The sequence below is a fragment of the Vipera berus genome (assembly GCF_964194415.1).
Source record: "Vipera berus genome assembly, chromosome: 10".
NCBI lineage: Eukaryota > Metazoa > Chordata > Lepidosauria > Squamata > Viperidae > Vipera > Vipera berus.
This window is the reverse complement of record NC_138213.1, coordinates 1,366,479-1,380,901: the sequence shown is the minus strand read 5'-3', so window position 1 is coordinate 1,380,901 and position 14,423 is coordinate 1,366,479. Positions and strand designations below refer to the sequence as shown.

At 50.7% G+C, this 14,423-nt stretch overlaps 1 protein-coding gene across 5 annotated transcripts in view; it reads left to right on the top strand.

Moving 5' to 3' along the window:
* Positions 1-14,423, top strand: part of ZFPM1 (zinc finger protein, FOG family member 1) — a 228,761-nt gene that overhangs the window by 192,925 nt on the left and 21,413 nt on the right. For all 5 annotated transcript variants that reach the window (XM_081335881.1, XM_081335879.1, XM_081335882.1 and 2 more), the window contains exons 2-3: positions 1,817-1,948; positions 6,045-6,122. In XM_081335881.1, the coding sequence (XP_081192007.1) occupies positions 1,831-1,948; positions 6,045-6,122 (196 nt within the window). In that variant the 5' untranslated portion in view covers positions 1,817-1,830. The remainder of the gene's footprint in view (positions 1-1,816; positions 1,949-6,044; positions 6,123-14,423) is intronic.

The following is a 14,423-nucleotide window of genomic DNA, read 5'->3' as shown; positions in this document are numbered from 1 at the left end:
TTAAGTCATAAATTATAGCTCATAAGCCTCAAAGGGGTTAGGCGTTAGGTGAAGTTGTGGTTTTCTGGATAAGCCACAGTTGGTGGAGTTAACTTATCAGGCTTGGCCATAAATCACAGATCTCTAACTGTATCCTGGCAGAAGGCGATGGGCAGGTCCAGCCCCCCCCCCCCCCACAGAAGTGGTGAGACCTCAGTTTTTCCTTTCAGAAGCAAATGGAGATGTCAAGCCCTGGACTTGGGCAGTTTTTCAGGCCACCCCTTAGCCAACTTCTGGACCTTTTGCTGAATCTTTCTGCATCCCGAGTGTTTGTAGTGTCTTTCCTAGGCTTCCTTCATGGCCAAAAGAGCAATAAACTTGTTTTCAAAAATCAAAGTAGGGTTGAACACTGCAACATACACCAAACGGGGTTCTATGTTGGGCAGCGAAGATGCCTGGTGGAGATGTTTTGCTTGAAAAGAGAAGGTCCTGTACCCTGTAAGGATACCACCTGCCCCTCGTCCCCCCCCAAGGAAAACAGAAATCCCCTCCCCAGAAGCAGAGAGAACCCCCCCCCACCCCGTGCCTTTTTCCAGACCTCAGCCACTCTCTGAGACTTCAGGCATGTATATTTACTCCACGAGAACAAAGGCCCCATAATCTATACAAAGCAGACAACAATGAGCGTGAATAAAGAGGCTGCCAGAGAAGAAAAGGCAATTTATTCTAATGCTACTAATTTCTGTTCCAGCACAATTAAAAAAGCTCTGATAATATTCAGAAACAATCGCGAGCTAACAAATCGTTTCTCTCACTGTAAATTCGTTAGGCTAATTTTTTCTTTCACGCCTTCACGCTCCTGGTTCTGATAAGGTTAACCCGCTCGGTCCTTCCCTATTTTTTCTCTTGCCCACTCCCCTTCCCCAGGGATGGGGGGACAGATAGAGGTAGCCGGAGGGCAGAGGTTAGAGACCCCCACGGCCCCTGGACCAGCATCTCCCCAGTGAACCTGGCTCAGTCTGGCCATAACTGCTAGCATAGCTGGTTTTGGACTCTTCAGATCAGAGACAATCTCAGTTGGGACGCCCTGATGCTGGAAAAGCTTGGAGGCCTTGAGAAGATCCATGTTCCCTGTCCTTGGAATTGTGGCCCCCTGAGTGCCAGCATTGTCTATAGACCTGTGGAGGATTGAAAAATGTTTTTCTTCTGATTATGAGTTCCAGTCCTTTAAGGTTCTAGATCGGGCATGTGAGCCTTCTCCTGAACTATGAAGCCTGGTCCATTATGAGGTCTATCTGGAGGCCTTCTTCAATAGCACCCTGCCCTTGGGATCATTGTGGTGCCCCATGTTGCTTCCTTGTCTTGCCCTTGCAGCCCCCGTTGCAAAGAGTGTGTGGGTGGGGGGGGTGTCAGTCTTCCCGATTGGCCATATCAGAAGCAAGGAATCTGTAAAGAAACCGAACACGTCAGTAGTCTTCACCGTCATGTATGTTTGGGCATAATGCTCCCTGTCTCTTGAGTACTTTTTTTTACCAAGTCTTCTACTGCTGTGACCACAACTTGTGTGCCTCCGTTCCCTTTTGACGTGGGTTTAAGCTGTGGCTCTGGGTCCTACATTTTGGCACCGTTGTGCTGATGACGCCCCCTTGGAACGGGCGTGATGCCAAGATAGTGTAGGAGTCTCGCAAGGCTGCCTTTAGATCCGGGGTGCCCAACCTTGGCAACTCTCACGACCTGTGGACTCCAACTCCCAGAATTCCCCAGCCAGCCCTGCTGGGGTTTGAATGAGGCGGGATCGGCCCCTAAGCTAACTCCAGCCTTTCCGTTGCTGCTGCAGGCGCCTTGGGAGAGATGGACGAAGGAGCCGGGGGCCCTCTGGAAGACAACTGCCTGTCCGAGAAGGAAGGAAGCGCTTCGGATCATGAAGGCTCCTTGGAGGGCGACTCTGCCGGGTCCCCGGGCAGCGAGAGTGAGTGCCTCGGTTGGCTTGCCGGGCAGGGGAGGGGAGGGGCGGCAGTTTACTCATGCCCAAGAGCATCCTTGAATATGGGACTTACGACCACAATTGACCCCAAAGTTTCCACTAAGTGAGACAATTCTTAAACGAGTTTTGCCCCATTTTACAACCTTCCTCACCTCAGTTGTTAAGCGAATCACTGCTCTTGTTAAGTTAGTCACATGGTTGTTAAGCGAATCCAGCTTCCCCATTGACTTTGCTTGTTGGAAGGTCACAAAAGGGGATCACCTGACCCCGGGACGCTGCAACCGTCATAAATACGAGTCAGTTGCCGAGCGTCCGAATTTGGATCACGTGATCATCGGGATGCCGCAACGGTTGTTAAGTGTAAAAAGCGGTCGTAAATCACTTGTTTTCTGTGCCGCTGTAGCTTTGAACGGTGGCTAAGCTACAGGTTATAAGCACCTGAAGTGCTCTTCTACGTCTGCCATCTGCCCTCCCCCCCAAAATATTTTGAGCACAAAAGGTGTTTCCCCAGAAAGGCTCCAGATGGACGGCCTCCATTCCGAAAAGAGGGACGGTCACTCCTTCTGGTAGAGGAGCCGCCCTGGGGATCCTGGGTTTCCTGAACTATGACCTCCTCGCCAGGGGGAGGAGGGGGCAACGGCTGCCAACGGCTGCCCAGGATTGGTGGCACCGCAGCTACTACGCTTGCCAGGCCTCGGCTCCGGCTCCAATTGCAATCGGTCCCTGCCCTTCTGTAACAAAGAGCCGGTGTCTGCTGTGGCTCCTCCTGGAAAGATGGCCTGCGCTGACCTCGGACTTTCCTCCTCCTCTGCTCAAAATTTCCACTTGCCCACAATTAACAACTCTGGCAAGTAGGTCGTAAGATGGGGCAAAACTCACTTAACAACATCTTGCTTAGCAACAGAAATTGTAGCTGTAACTCAAGGACTATGGATTTCTTGTCCTGCTCGGCAGCAGGACAATAATCTCTGGAACTCTCTCCCCCCCACCCACATTTGCGTTGCAAGATGGTCACGCTCCTAATCATGGTGATCTTTTGATTAGTCCAAGAGCCCTCCCTCTCCTACGTGTGGGGCCACGCATGCATGTGGCCGGACCGTGGGAGTCGTGTGCATTGCACACAGAAATCATGAGCGAGCATGCATCACTTATTGTCCTTCGCCCAGCGGTTGAAGCGGGTGGGTATTTGGGCAAGTGGGCATGGGCTTTGGGGCTGGGAGGCCAAGGGTCTTGCTTAGTGGCAGACTTCGATCCACCAAGCTGGTCTGCAGAAGGAAAGGGGGGGGGGGGTTATCGGATGTTGAAGCTCTCTTCAAATGCCTCTGGCGGGGGGGTGTGCTGAGAAAAGAGGGCAGCCACAGAGAAATCTCCTTCCCGACTGAGCGGCGCACCTGGCACTAGCGCCGTGATAAAAGGAGGCGATAGTGCGTGATAACGGGCCGGCTGCAATAACTGTTGCTCCCGTGGTGCATAGCAAGAAGCTTTCAGCGGGATGGATAACAATCAATATGCCAGCCACTTTGATTTATAGCCCCGAATAATGGGACTTTTATACCCGCCGATTGATTTGATATTAATCATTGCCTCCCCACCCTCGTCACCTGTATTAATAATAATGGCCCGTGCCCGTTGACGTCACGCACGCAGGCAGACCCAGCCCGCTGGGTGCTGTTTATGGGGCCTGTGGATTGGAACACGCCTTCGAAAGGAAACATGCCCTGTGCCCACTAATCTTTCATACCCTCTTCTGCAAATTTATCGCCTGCTTCTCAAATGGCAGGTAATGGTGAGAATAATGGTTCTCGGTTGTTCTGAGGGCAGCCCAGGTAAAACTGGCCAGGAAGGGGCTTCTCCTTAGGGTCAACCAGCCGAGGGTGGGCCTGGGTTGGGGGCAACCCCAGTTCCCGTCCTCCCTAGGTTTAACAGTTGACACTCTCTTGCTCCTGGTCTCAAAGCTATTGAGCGGGGGTCTCCAGCCTTGGCAGCTTTAAGATTTTGGACTTCCAGAATTCCACAGCCAGCCTGGTGAATTCTGGAAGTTGAAGTCCACAAGTCTTAAAAGTTGCGAAGGCTGGAGACCCCCGCTCAATAGCTTTGAGACCAGGAGCTGAGTTGAGAATTCTAGCTAGACAACCTGGAAGTCACAGCTGATTCTGCTCAACCAGTTCTTCGCTTGTGTCCACTAAGATGTGTGTGCATGGGGAGCGGGTAGTATCACAGATCTTGTGCTGGTGTATATGTGTGTGTGCGAGAGAGACAAGTGGGAATGGACTTCCATGTGGCCATTCGTCAGCTCCTTCCATTGTTTCTGGCAATTTGTTCTCTGGAGAAAATCCTTCCTTCATATCTAACAGCTTCAAATCCTGTTTTGGGAAGTTTCGGTTGATCCTCCTGCTATTTTAGCACTGCAGTTGTTTTGGAGATAATCCTTTAACTGCTAGGGAAGCTTGCATGATGGTTGATTTCTAAGAGTCCTCCCCAAATTTGTTTGTCAGTCCGTTGTTTCGTCTTATCGTGGTCATCGCTGTTTTGAAGTATTATTAGCCATCCATGAAAGGGAAGGATATGACCTCTGCTGTGGCTGTAGGACTTGGTGGCCCTCAAAGTAGGCTTGATAAGCTTGTTATTTGCAAGCCAGAGGAAAAGCATAACAAGGACACAACTCCTCCTTCATCTTGTTTGTTGACCAAGTAAATGCAGAAACCAAAACAAGGGTTTCTTTTTTTGAAATTGTGGTTTTGGGTCATCAGGTGCAACCCAAAATGTTCTTAGGAGGCCACAAAATACAGGTCGTCCTTGACTTAACAGCAGCAATGGAGCCCAGCGTTTCTGTTACTAAGTGAGGCGTTTGTTAAGCGGGGTTTGCCCCATTTTACAGCCTTTCTTGCCATGGTTGTTAAGTGAATCACTTAATTCCCTGGATCAAGAAAGTGGTTTCTCTTGGTGCGGATCATGCCCTGAATGAGAGCACTAGCTGAGCATGAAACAAATGGGGCTTTAAATCTGTGGTTCCTTTTGGATTCCCACCATTTTAGGGGCTGATCCCCAGAACCCCAATGTCCTTTCATAGCTTCTGTCTTAAGGGGCTTCATGAAAGTTCAGTGCCTTTTGTTTTCCTCCCCCCAGCCCCCCCAGCCCTTTCCTTTGGCATCTTTCCTGATCTAGTGAAGGGAAAAGCCTGCTCCTTCTTGTGGGGGCTTTGAATTGGCATAATAAATAATCATAATATGGGCGTCAAGGATTTTTCTCACCCTGTTCCTGTCTTGGCAGCCGGTGGTCTCCCTTCCGAGGCCTCTTGTTTGTATGTTTGTTTGTTTGGCTGCAGGGTCTTTCCTGAATCAAAGCCAAATATTTGCTGAGGGTATATTCGTTATGTATTAAGTTTATAAGGCCACCCAATTGCATAAGAACCCCAGGCAGCGGACAGTGATAAAAATCACTGCCAAAGAAAAGAAGAAAGACATAAATAGTTTCACATCAATCTTTTTTCTGTGGGTCCTTAAACATCAGATGGCCCAGTTCTTCTCAACACCAGAGTCCTAGCCCGGGAGGTGGACTGCATCAAATCACAGTGGATAGATGAGGGTTTATTAGATGGAGAAGTCACTCGGAGAGCAGATGAGCGAGGGGGAAAAAGTTACATATAGCTTCCTTTTCTTTATAAAGCTTTTTTTGAAAGTGTGGCCCCCATTCTAAGGTTCCGGTCCTGCCTGATGTACAGTCCTCTTCTAAGAAGTGATATCTAGGTTGGGAATCTCACCTGTTGTTTGGGAAAACCAGCCTTATTTTTCTTAGCTCCTTTAGTTCTACTTCCTTAAATCGTTGCCTGCAGGAAGAAGAAAAAGGTAGAGGGAGCCATGGGAAGACTAAGGAGGGACCCTAATGGGAGATGTTCCTGTGTCTCCTCTGGACAATATCTAAGGCTTTGCTTCCTGGGGCCCACCTCTCAGCCGTCACGGGCACTCTGGTTGAGATGAAGCCAAGGCGAACAGCTGAGCAGGAATCTCCTGCCCTAACCACTGATTGTATCTTCTTTGTGGGTTTTGAAATGTGATTGTGATGTTTCCTCTTCTGATTTCAGGGGCCGAGTCCAAAGAGGAGAATCTAGAAGAGTCAGATAAGACACAAATGCCAGAGACCAATTTGTGGATGGGGCCAGGTAAATCTCCTCTCTTCGCTATCTCAAAAGCACACGGTTCTCGGCATGCAGCATGGCGGGGAGCATGGAAGCTGCGTGCCAGATCCAGCTTGGTTGTGCCTGACTTAGTTCTGCCCAGCTGTGAAACCTTATACAACACCAAGCTTTGGCCTATGAATTATCTTCCAAAACTGATCTTTAAAAACCTCTGTCCACTTGTTTGGGACAGCTCTGAAGGAAGGGGTCCCTTTTAAGATCAACAGACCAGAATGGGAGAGTTAGGGGAGGAAGTGCCCCATCGGATTGCTTTCTCCCACATCACTGATCGTGACGACTTGTTTTCTGTAACTGGAGGCACAAAAAGCTTCCAAGCTCAAGCTAGTTTGGGAGCTGTGGCTATCGTGGAAGATCCTAGTTCAGAGGTTTAGGGAAGCCGGATCCTGCTTCTGGCGTTTGGTTTGGACTTTAAACTGTAAGCTGACACGGTACGCAGGGAAACGGTTGGGCGTGCCAGTCTCCCATCTGTTAACAGAACAGTAAGGAAGTGTAAAAACAGAAGTTCAGATATATGTGAGATACTCAGTGGCTCCAGCTGGGGTGATGGGCACGGGAGCTTGGATGGAAGTGAAGTAGCTTGGAGCAGCTCCTGTGCCTTGTGAAAGTGTGTGTGCGTGTCTATGGCAGGAGATGCCAAGCTCAACCAAAGTCTGACGATTAAGGCTGCCTGCAGAGTAGACCAAAGGGAGTGGAAGGGACCAGGGATCTGGTTGTCCATTGGCTTCTGTCATCACACAGCACCCAACTTGTAGGCAAAAGGTCCTTGGCAAGGCCTGCTTGTTGGAGAGCATCTCTTAATGTACCACCCAAAGGTCAAATGTGGTCCTTGGTCCACAAAAGGATCCTGACACACCCTTTGACTTGTTTGTGGACGCTCAACCTATATTGAGCCAGGCTGTGAAAATGTCTTCTTTCCATCTGGAGCCATAGCTGGACACCAGAGGTCTCAGGACATCATGTGGGCCAAGTCACCAACACTTTCCCACACAGTTAAAGGCACATCCTTGTGTATTCCTCCATCTTTTTCCAAGCAGCTGAGAGAAAAATGCTTGGAAAATGGTTCTATTTTACCTTAACAATAACTTTGCAAGATGAGCTAGGCCAAGCAACCAAAGAATAGCCTTACAACATCTTTGAACTTCTCAAATCATATCATTTGCATGGATGAACATGTGTGCATTTGTACCCACATCCATGTGTAGTTCTTCTTTCATGACTGGTTAAAAAAATTACGCTCACCTAAAATTGTTTTCAGGCCTTATATACAAAATGAAGCCAACATTGAGAAAAGGTTCTCCTTGCAAAAGCCAAGTCTGCTCCAGTTTCTACTCTTAGAGCTTGAATGCCTCCATCTGTTGTTCTTATGGGTTTTGTTTCTTGAAAGGAAGGGAGAGTTACTAAGGAGACCCCCCCCCCTGCTCCTCCTTCACCCAGGTCAGTTTGGAAACACACCCAACCTGGAGTTGGCGTGGAGACTCCTTCCATGGCCTGAAGGCCTTTTTCCACTCTTTCCCCAGCTGTTTTGGAATAGCTTTTCTCCCAGCATTCCTCTGCGTTCCCCTTTTCTTTCTTCTCCAACTCCCCTCCCCACATCTGGCTCCTAGTCCAGGAAGGGAAACGTGTGTTCGCAGCCAGGCTGATATCCTTGGCTCTTCCTGGATGTGTTGGCCGGAAATAGATCTGCAGAAGGTCCACCCCTTCTCCTTGGTTATCTGCTCTCTCCCATCCCTGACCTTTGCCCTGTGGGAGTCAAGCCTGCTGGGCCCCTGATGGTCGCTGGCAGGCATGGTCCTTGGCCCACATGCCAGGACGTCCTTCCCACCCCATTGTAAGCGTCCTGGAAGGCAGCAGTCGGCACTCCTGGCCCCCGGTGGGTTTATTCTTTGACCAACAGTTTGTCGAGTCTTCCCCGTTGACTGGATGCTCAGTTGAAGACTCTTGCCTTCACTGGGAATGACACAAGTGGAAACTATCCGTCCAGAGGGGAAATCCCTGGCTTTTCCCCCAGGGCCAAGCGCCACCTGGGAGAAACAAGGAAGAATGAGTGGAAAGGGGTTGCAAAATCAGAGATGGAGGCTCAACGTGCTGCAGGCTGGCAAATTCTGGGAGTTGAAGTCCACACGTCTTTTAATTATACTTTATTAAATTTCTACCAAGAATAAAGTAAAAAAGAAGACGAAGGAAACTGAAAAAAAACACGGGGGGGGGGGGCGGGCAGAGTGCAAGGGGTGAAGGAAGAGGGGGGGGGAACAAAAAAAGCAACTCGCATCTTTCTTTGATACAGTTACAAATATAAAATACCTTCACCTTTTGATCTGAAGTTTACTAATACGCTGTGTTTCTATCATCAGAAGCAATTGTAACGGTCACAAAACTAGTGCAGCGCTTCTTTTGGTCTCAAGCAAAAAAGTCCAGAGTGGTTTCCACGTAGAAGCAGAGCTGAAATCCACACATCTTAAAGTTTCCCCCGTGGAGAAAGACTGGCATAGATGGTGCCACTTCGGCTGGAAATGGGCCCCAAAAGGCCCGAGTTAGTAAGAGACAAGGACGCCGGTTACGTTCAGAGCCCCGTCCTTCCCTGAGGCGGAAAGCAGGCCTAGGAAAGGCACCCCGAACCCCGTTTGGCTCTTTGCCTTCTGCCTGTAAAAGAGATTTTATTATCGCTCCGTCCAGCCCATCTCCAGTGCGGTAATTGGAGTGATATTAATTTCTGTGTGGCTGGGAGTCGATCTCGGTCCGGCGATTCGGGGGTGATAGAGCCCTTCCTTTCTGCGCTAACCGCCACGATAGGCCTTCTATCAGTCCCCGTGCAGGCAGCGCACTTATCAGGAGGAGAATGGCAGAAAGAGGGAAGGAAGAGGCGGAAAGAGGACACTGTCAGTAGACTTTCTTCTTTATCTGGCAGGATCCGCCGTGTGTCGGCTCTGGCAGGCAGGAAAGGCTTGGAGACACGGAGGGCAGCTGGGAGTTGGGCTTCTGTTCCTGAAACTAGGAAGTTTGGGCCATTCCAAACCTTCCTTCCTTCGTACTTTCCTTCCTTCCCTCTCCCTCTCCCTCCCTCTCCCTCTCCCTCCCTTCTTTTTTCTCATCTCCCTCCCTCCCTCCCTTCCTTCCCTCCCCCTCCCTCCCTCCCTTTTTCTAATCTCCCTCCCCTTCCTTCCTTCCTTTCTTCCTTCCTTCCTTCCTTCCTAGCCTCACTGTCCTTGCCCAAGTTGGCAGAGCCTCCCTCAGGCCAGAGTCAGCAGCTGTGGGGAGATGCCTCTGCAGCCTCTGGAGAGCCCTGAGGGACCAAGAGTGCCAGGGCGGTGCAGCTCCAGCTTGGCAGCATCTTATGCACCAAGTTCTTGAGACTACTTTGGGGTGCCAGCTGTGGCTCCCCTTTGTACCGGGAAAGGTGCCACCGATGGCTTGAGGCTGAGGACTGCTCTAGGCAATTCAGACCCCTTTGTCATGGTGGTTGGGCTCTGCGTTCAGGTCCATCTCCAGATGCTCCTATCTGGCCAATCACAAATATTCTGTTGCTGCAGCTGCTAGGATGAAAAGACGAGGATCTTCTCTGAGAACTGCCTCATGTCTGCAGAGAAACAGCTGGATATAAAGCAAGTCCAAAAACGGCACATAAACCAGCCAGGTCATCAGATTTTATTTATTTATTTTATTTTAATTCCATTTATATCCCGCCCTTCTCCGAAGACTCAGGGCGGCTTACAAGCTTAGCAGTAGCCTTCATTCTATGTATATGCCTGCTTATTAGGGCTTTCACACACACACCCCAAGCGGCATTATTACAAAGTCAGCTTAATTGCCCCCAATGGGAAAGGACAAGGAGGTCTTGGAGTAGCCACGGGTGAGGGGAATTGTGGGGAACCTCCATGTTCAGGGGAAGTCTATCTCTAAAGAGCAGCTCATTGGCGGCCAACCCAAAAGCACTCCGGGAACCACTGTGAGGCTTTGGGTCACTCTCCTGAGTTGGCAGAGGCGGGCCAGGAGAGCCTCACTCTGAAGCCACCTGCCATTCATGGGGGCCGCATCCCCTTGTTCCCCGATGCAGACGTCCCTCTCCGGCCCCAACAGCTGCAACACAGACCCGGGGGGAGCGGAGAGGGCCGGGCGAGGGCTGTGCCGCCACTGCCCGCTGTGCCAAGCATAATGCGAGAGTCAAGGGGAAGGAGAGGGACAGGATTTTTTTCCCTTCCCTTTTTAATCTTCCGTTTGACCTTGCTCGCTGGAAGGGTCTAGACTGCTTTAAAATTCCGATATGCAAATCTGTGATAGCTCCAATTTATAATCCTCAGCTTGGGCACCGTCGCAGCGGATGAAGCAGCCTCGTGACTTGGTTTCCCCGTCCCTAAGGGGGGGGGGCTTGCCTACCCCATCTCGGGCCCCCCCCGGGTGGAGCTAAGATGGAAAGAGGCTCCCTTTGCTTGGAGCTGCTTCCCAGAGAGGCCCCAGTGAGCCAGCAGGGCTGAAAAGAAAACGGGCTCCAGTAAGCGCCCCGCTTTACTTCCCCCCTCACTGTAGAAATTTCAAGGGGTTCTTGAGGACCAGCTGCTTGCCTGGGCTTTGGGAAGAATAGAAAGCAGGTGCTGGTGGTGCTTTTGGGTCTGGGCGGCGCTAGATTTTATGCTTGTGTGAAGACCTGCATCCAGCGATAGTGGTTGACTGACAGTTAACCGCTTGTCTGAAATGGTATAGGGTTTCCTGCTAGAGCAGGGGGTTGGACTAGAAGACCTCCAAGTTCCCTTCCAACTCTGTTGTTCTGATTTGACCCTGCCCAGCCTGTTCGTACCGGTTCTGAGCTCCTCAATACTGGTTCATAACCTGGGCCGAGTTAGCCGTGCTTTCCAATCAGTTGAACGTTTGATTCAATCACAGCCTGTTGGTTGAATGGCAAGAGGGATGGAGAGACCCAGGTCCCTTTCTCTCTCGTTGGCACGTTCAGCCAAGGCAACCACACCCTTCCTCTTCCTCCTCCTGTCAAGGCTCGTTCATGGCACACCTTTCACCTGCTGCCAGTTCAAGTGAAGTCAAATTTCCAAGGAGCTCAACTCCTGATGACCCATGGATGCATCTGCGTAGTTTCAGCTTTCTGGGATGGTTTTCGGGTGCCCGGCCTAGTCTCCAGATTGGGATTCCCCGGTGGTCCCATCCAAGTATGAACCACGTTAGGCCCTACTTAGCTTCTGAGCTCAGAAAACACCCAGCTGGTGCTGCCCCCTCTTGAGATTCTCCCAAATTACAGGATGCCAGGGCTGAAGAAAGGGGGGGGTTCCAGTGGGCATTTTGCCCCCAGGTTCCGTCATATGAAAAGGGATCTGGGCACAGACACAGTTATTTTGCACGCATGCTAAGTGGCTTAATTTAAATCTGTATGTCTGTAGAGATTCTCAATCATTTGTGTCGTGGTTGTCCCAAAGGTATTTTTTTCTAAAAGGTAAGTGGGCTTTCTTGGGTTTTTTTTCCTTGAGAATGGAAGAAGCTTCTTGGATGAGAAGCAAAATGTTTTCAAGGGGGAAACAAACAAAGTCCAGTTGCCTTTTGGAAAAAGCACCTTTGGGTTAAATCTACATGATTGTTTTGGGGAACAAAACAAATGTTTCTGTAACTTTTTTTTTTGAATGCAGCCATTTTTGAAGTGATGGCCCCCAGAAATGCACGGGAACCATCTTTCTTTCTTTTTCTTTCTTTCTTTCTTTCTTTCTTTCTTTCTTTCTTCCTTCCTTCCTTCCTTCCTTCCTTCCTTCCTTCCTTCCTTCCTTCCTTCCTTCCCTTCCTTCCTTCCTTCCTTCCTTCCTTCCTTCCTTCCTTCCTTCCTTCCTGTAAGCACCTGCACTAAACCTAATGGTGCTGGGCTGATTAATTGAGGCGCCTTCTAAAGGTGAAAAGTGCCTGTTTATCAGTTAATGGAACTGATCCGTGGACCCAGCGTCAGAGCCCTCCCCTCCAGCCCCGCTGTCGATCTCAAAGGGCAAGGCGATAGCCATCTGCTCAGCTGCCCCACGAGCTCTTGGGAGCGGGCTCTCTTCCATCAGCAGGTGGGAAACTGAGGCAGGGAGGGGGGGGGACCTGGGTTATGCTTCCCTGGAGCCCTTAGGCCTTCCTAGGGTGACCAAACAGGCGCTACCCAACTCTAGAGTTAGAGGAATTTGGGACACCCACACACACATGCAGATACGCACACAACACAGAATACCCAGGGGATGAAGCTGGGGTTGGTTGTGTGTGTGTCTGTGTGAGTGCTTGTGTGTGTGTGCGCGCACACACGCTCGTGTGTGTGCGCATGCGCTCGTGTGCGTGCTCCATTTTGCCTTTTCAGCTAAATTGCCGCATCCCGCTAAGCCCAAAACTGCCAGAAAGTCTTCGTGGTTGCTATCTCCTTTAAGCCCTGTGTCTTTTTCTCTCTTCCTTTCCCCAACTTCTATTTTTGCCCCATTTTTCCCTCCCCCCCAACAAACTCTCTTTCCTTTCTTTCTTTCTTTATCTCTGTTGTGACTCCTGTCTGAGTAATCTCTCTCTGCCTGAAGTTTTCTATGCAAACCTCAAGGTTGATTATCAGGTGGCCCAGTGGAGAGAGAGGGAGGGGGGGCAGGACGGCCCCTTCTGTTGGACAGGGTGGGTTGTGTTACCCATGATTCTCTTGATAAATATGTCTCTCTCTCTGTGTATGTGTGTGTGTGTGTGTGTGTCTGCACACCACTTTCTTTCTCTGCTCATTGGTATGTGTGGGTGGGAAAAATTATTCCAGCTATTTTTCTTTATCACTCGTAGCAGAGTTTTACGCTAGATAGTCATATTTGTTTTAGATTACCAGGGGGAAGAGAGCCAGGCAGTGGGAGCCTGGTGCATGCTGGGGGATAACGTGGCCTCAATCCGCCAGGCACGGGATGTTTAGCACACTGCCACCCACCCTAGACATGCTGCCCATACCCTTGAAGGGCTGGCACCAGGCAGGGTGGGACAGCCCACTATGGACCCCAGTAGCCACTCACCCACCTGCCCATGCTCTGCTTAGATCTCTCACGAAGTTCTGGCTGGACAGAAGAACGTGGATGGATCAGCCAAGGTGCCTAGAGGGGGCATGAACTCCCCCCCCCCGGCCATCTGCAAGAGAAAGTTGGAGGCCCAGTGGTCAATGGAGACTCTAGACTGGCCCCATTCTTCTAGCCTGGCCATTCACAGCATCAGAACAACTGGAGTCCCAACTTCTGCATGACACTTTCTGGCATGCAATGTTCTGCCAACCAGTGTGGCATGGGGCAAGCCAAAATGGGAGGAATTGAGGCCCCCCCCCACACACACACACAGTTGAGCCTTTTTGTATTTCTGCTTCCTGGGCTGGAACCCTGCTCCGTGCAGGTTGAAGGCTCCAGGGAAATCCTGCAAGCCCACTTGGGATCTTAGGTCAAGGACAGGAGAAGGCAGAGGGCCAGCAGCAAGGGCGATGAGCCGGTGGCATCAGATGGGAGGAAAAGCCGAGGATGAGACACAATCGCCCCACCCTGGCAGGGGAGATAGGATTGCTGTTGCCAGGGTATCATCGGCCCCTCCCAAGGCCATCTCCCTGCTTCAGGCGATGCTATCGTCCAGAGCTTCCGCTGATGAGAATTTCTCCCAAAGGATCTGGACGGGGTGGGGGTGGAAGCCCAGCAGGCCTTGGAGAAAGAGAGCGAAGAAGGACACCCCAACCATCGGTGGGGGAATGTGGGGGTTTCTTTAGGAGATTGGGAGGGCTTGGCAGGTTGAAAATTGTGGGTCAGGCTTGAAGCCAGTTGAGCGGAGAGGAAGGTGGGCACACAGGCCCAACCAGGAGTGACCAGAGGGAATCTGGCTTGGAGAAAAGCGGGGAGAGCCTCCCTGCTAGTCAAAGGACCCCATGACTGGTGGGTCTGAATGCAGCCATTCAGATGGCTGTCCTTTTGCTCTGGGTTCTGCAAACAGCCCTCTGCCCTCTCCGTTTCTTGGCAGCCCCAATGCAATATTCCCGCGACTTTCCTTGTGCACTTCCCTCTTCACTGGAAAACCTTTCCTAAGACCCCTGGCAATCACCCGTGTCCAACTGAGAGCCTGTGGAGAAGGAGGATAAACACACCCACGCCGTCTCAAATGCGCCTCACTCCCTTTTGACTTTCCGCTCTTAGGGAAAAATAGAATTGAAAGTTCTTTGGCAAAGAAAATCCTCTTGGATTTTGCAAAGCCTTAAAGAAGAGTTTGCCAACCTTGGCAACTTTCAGAGGTGTGCTGGGGAATTCTGGGAGTTGACATCCA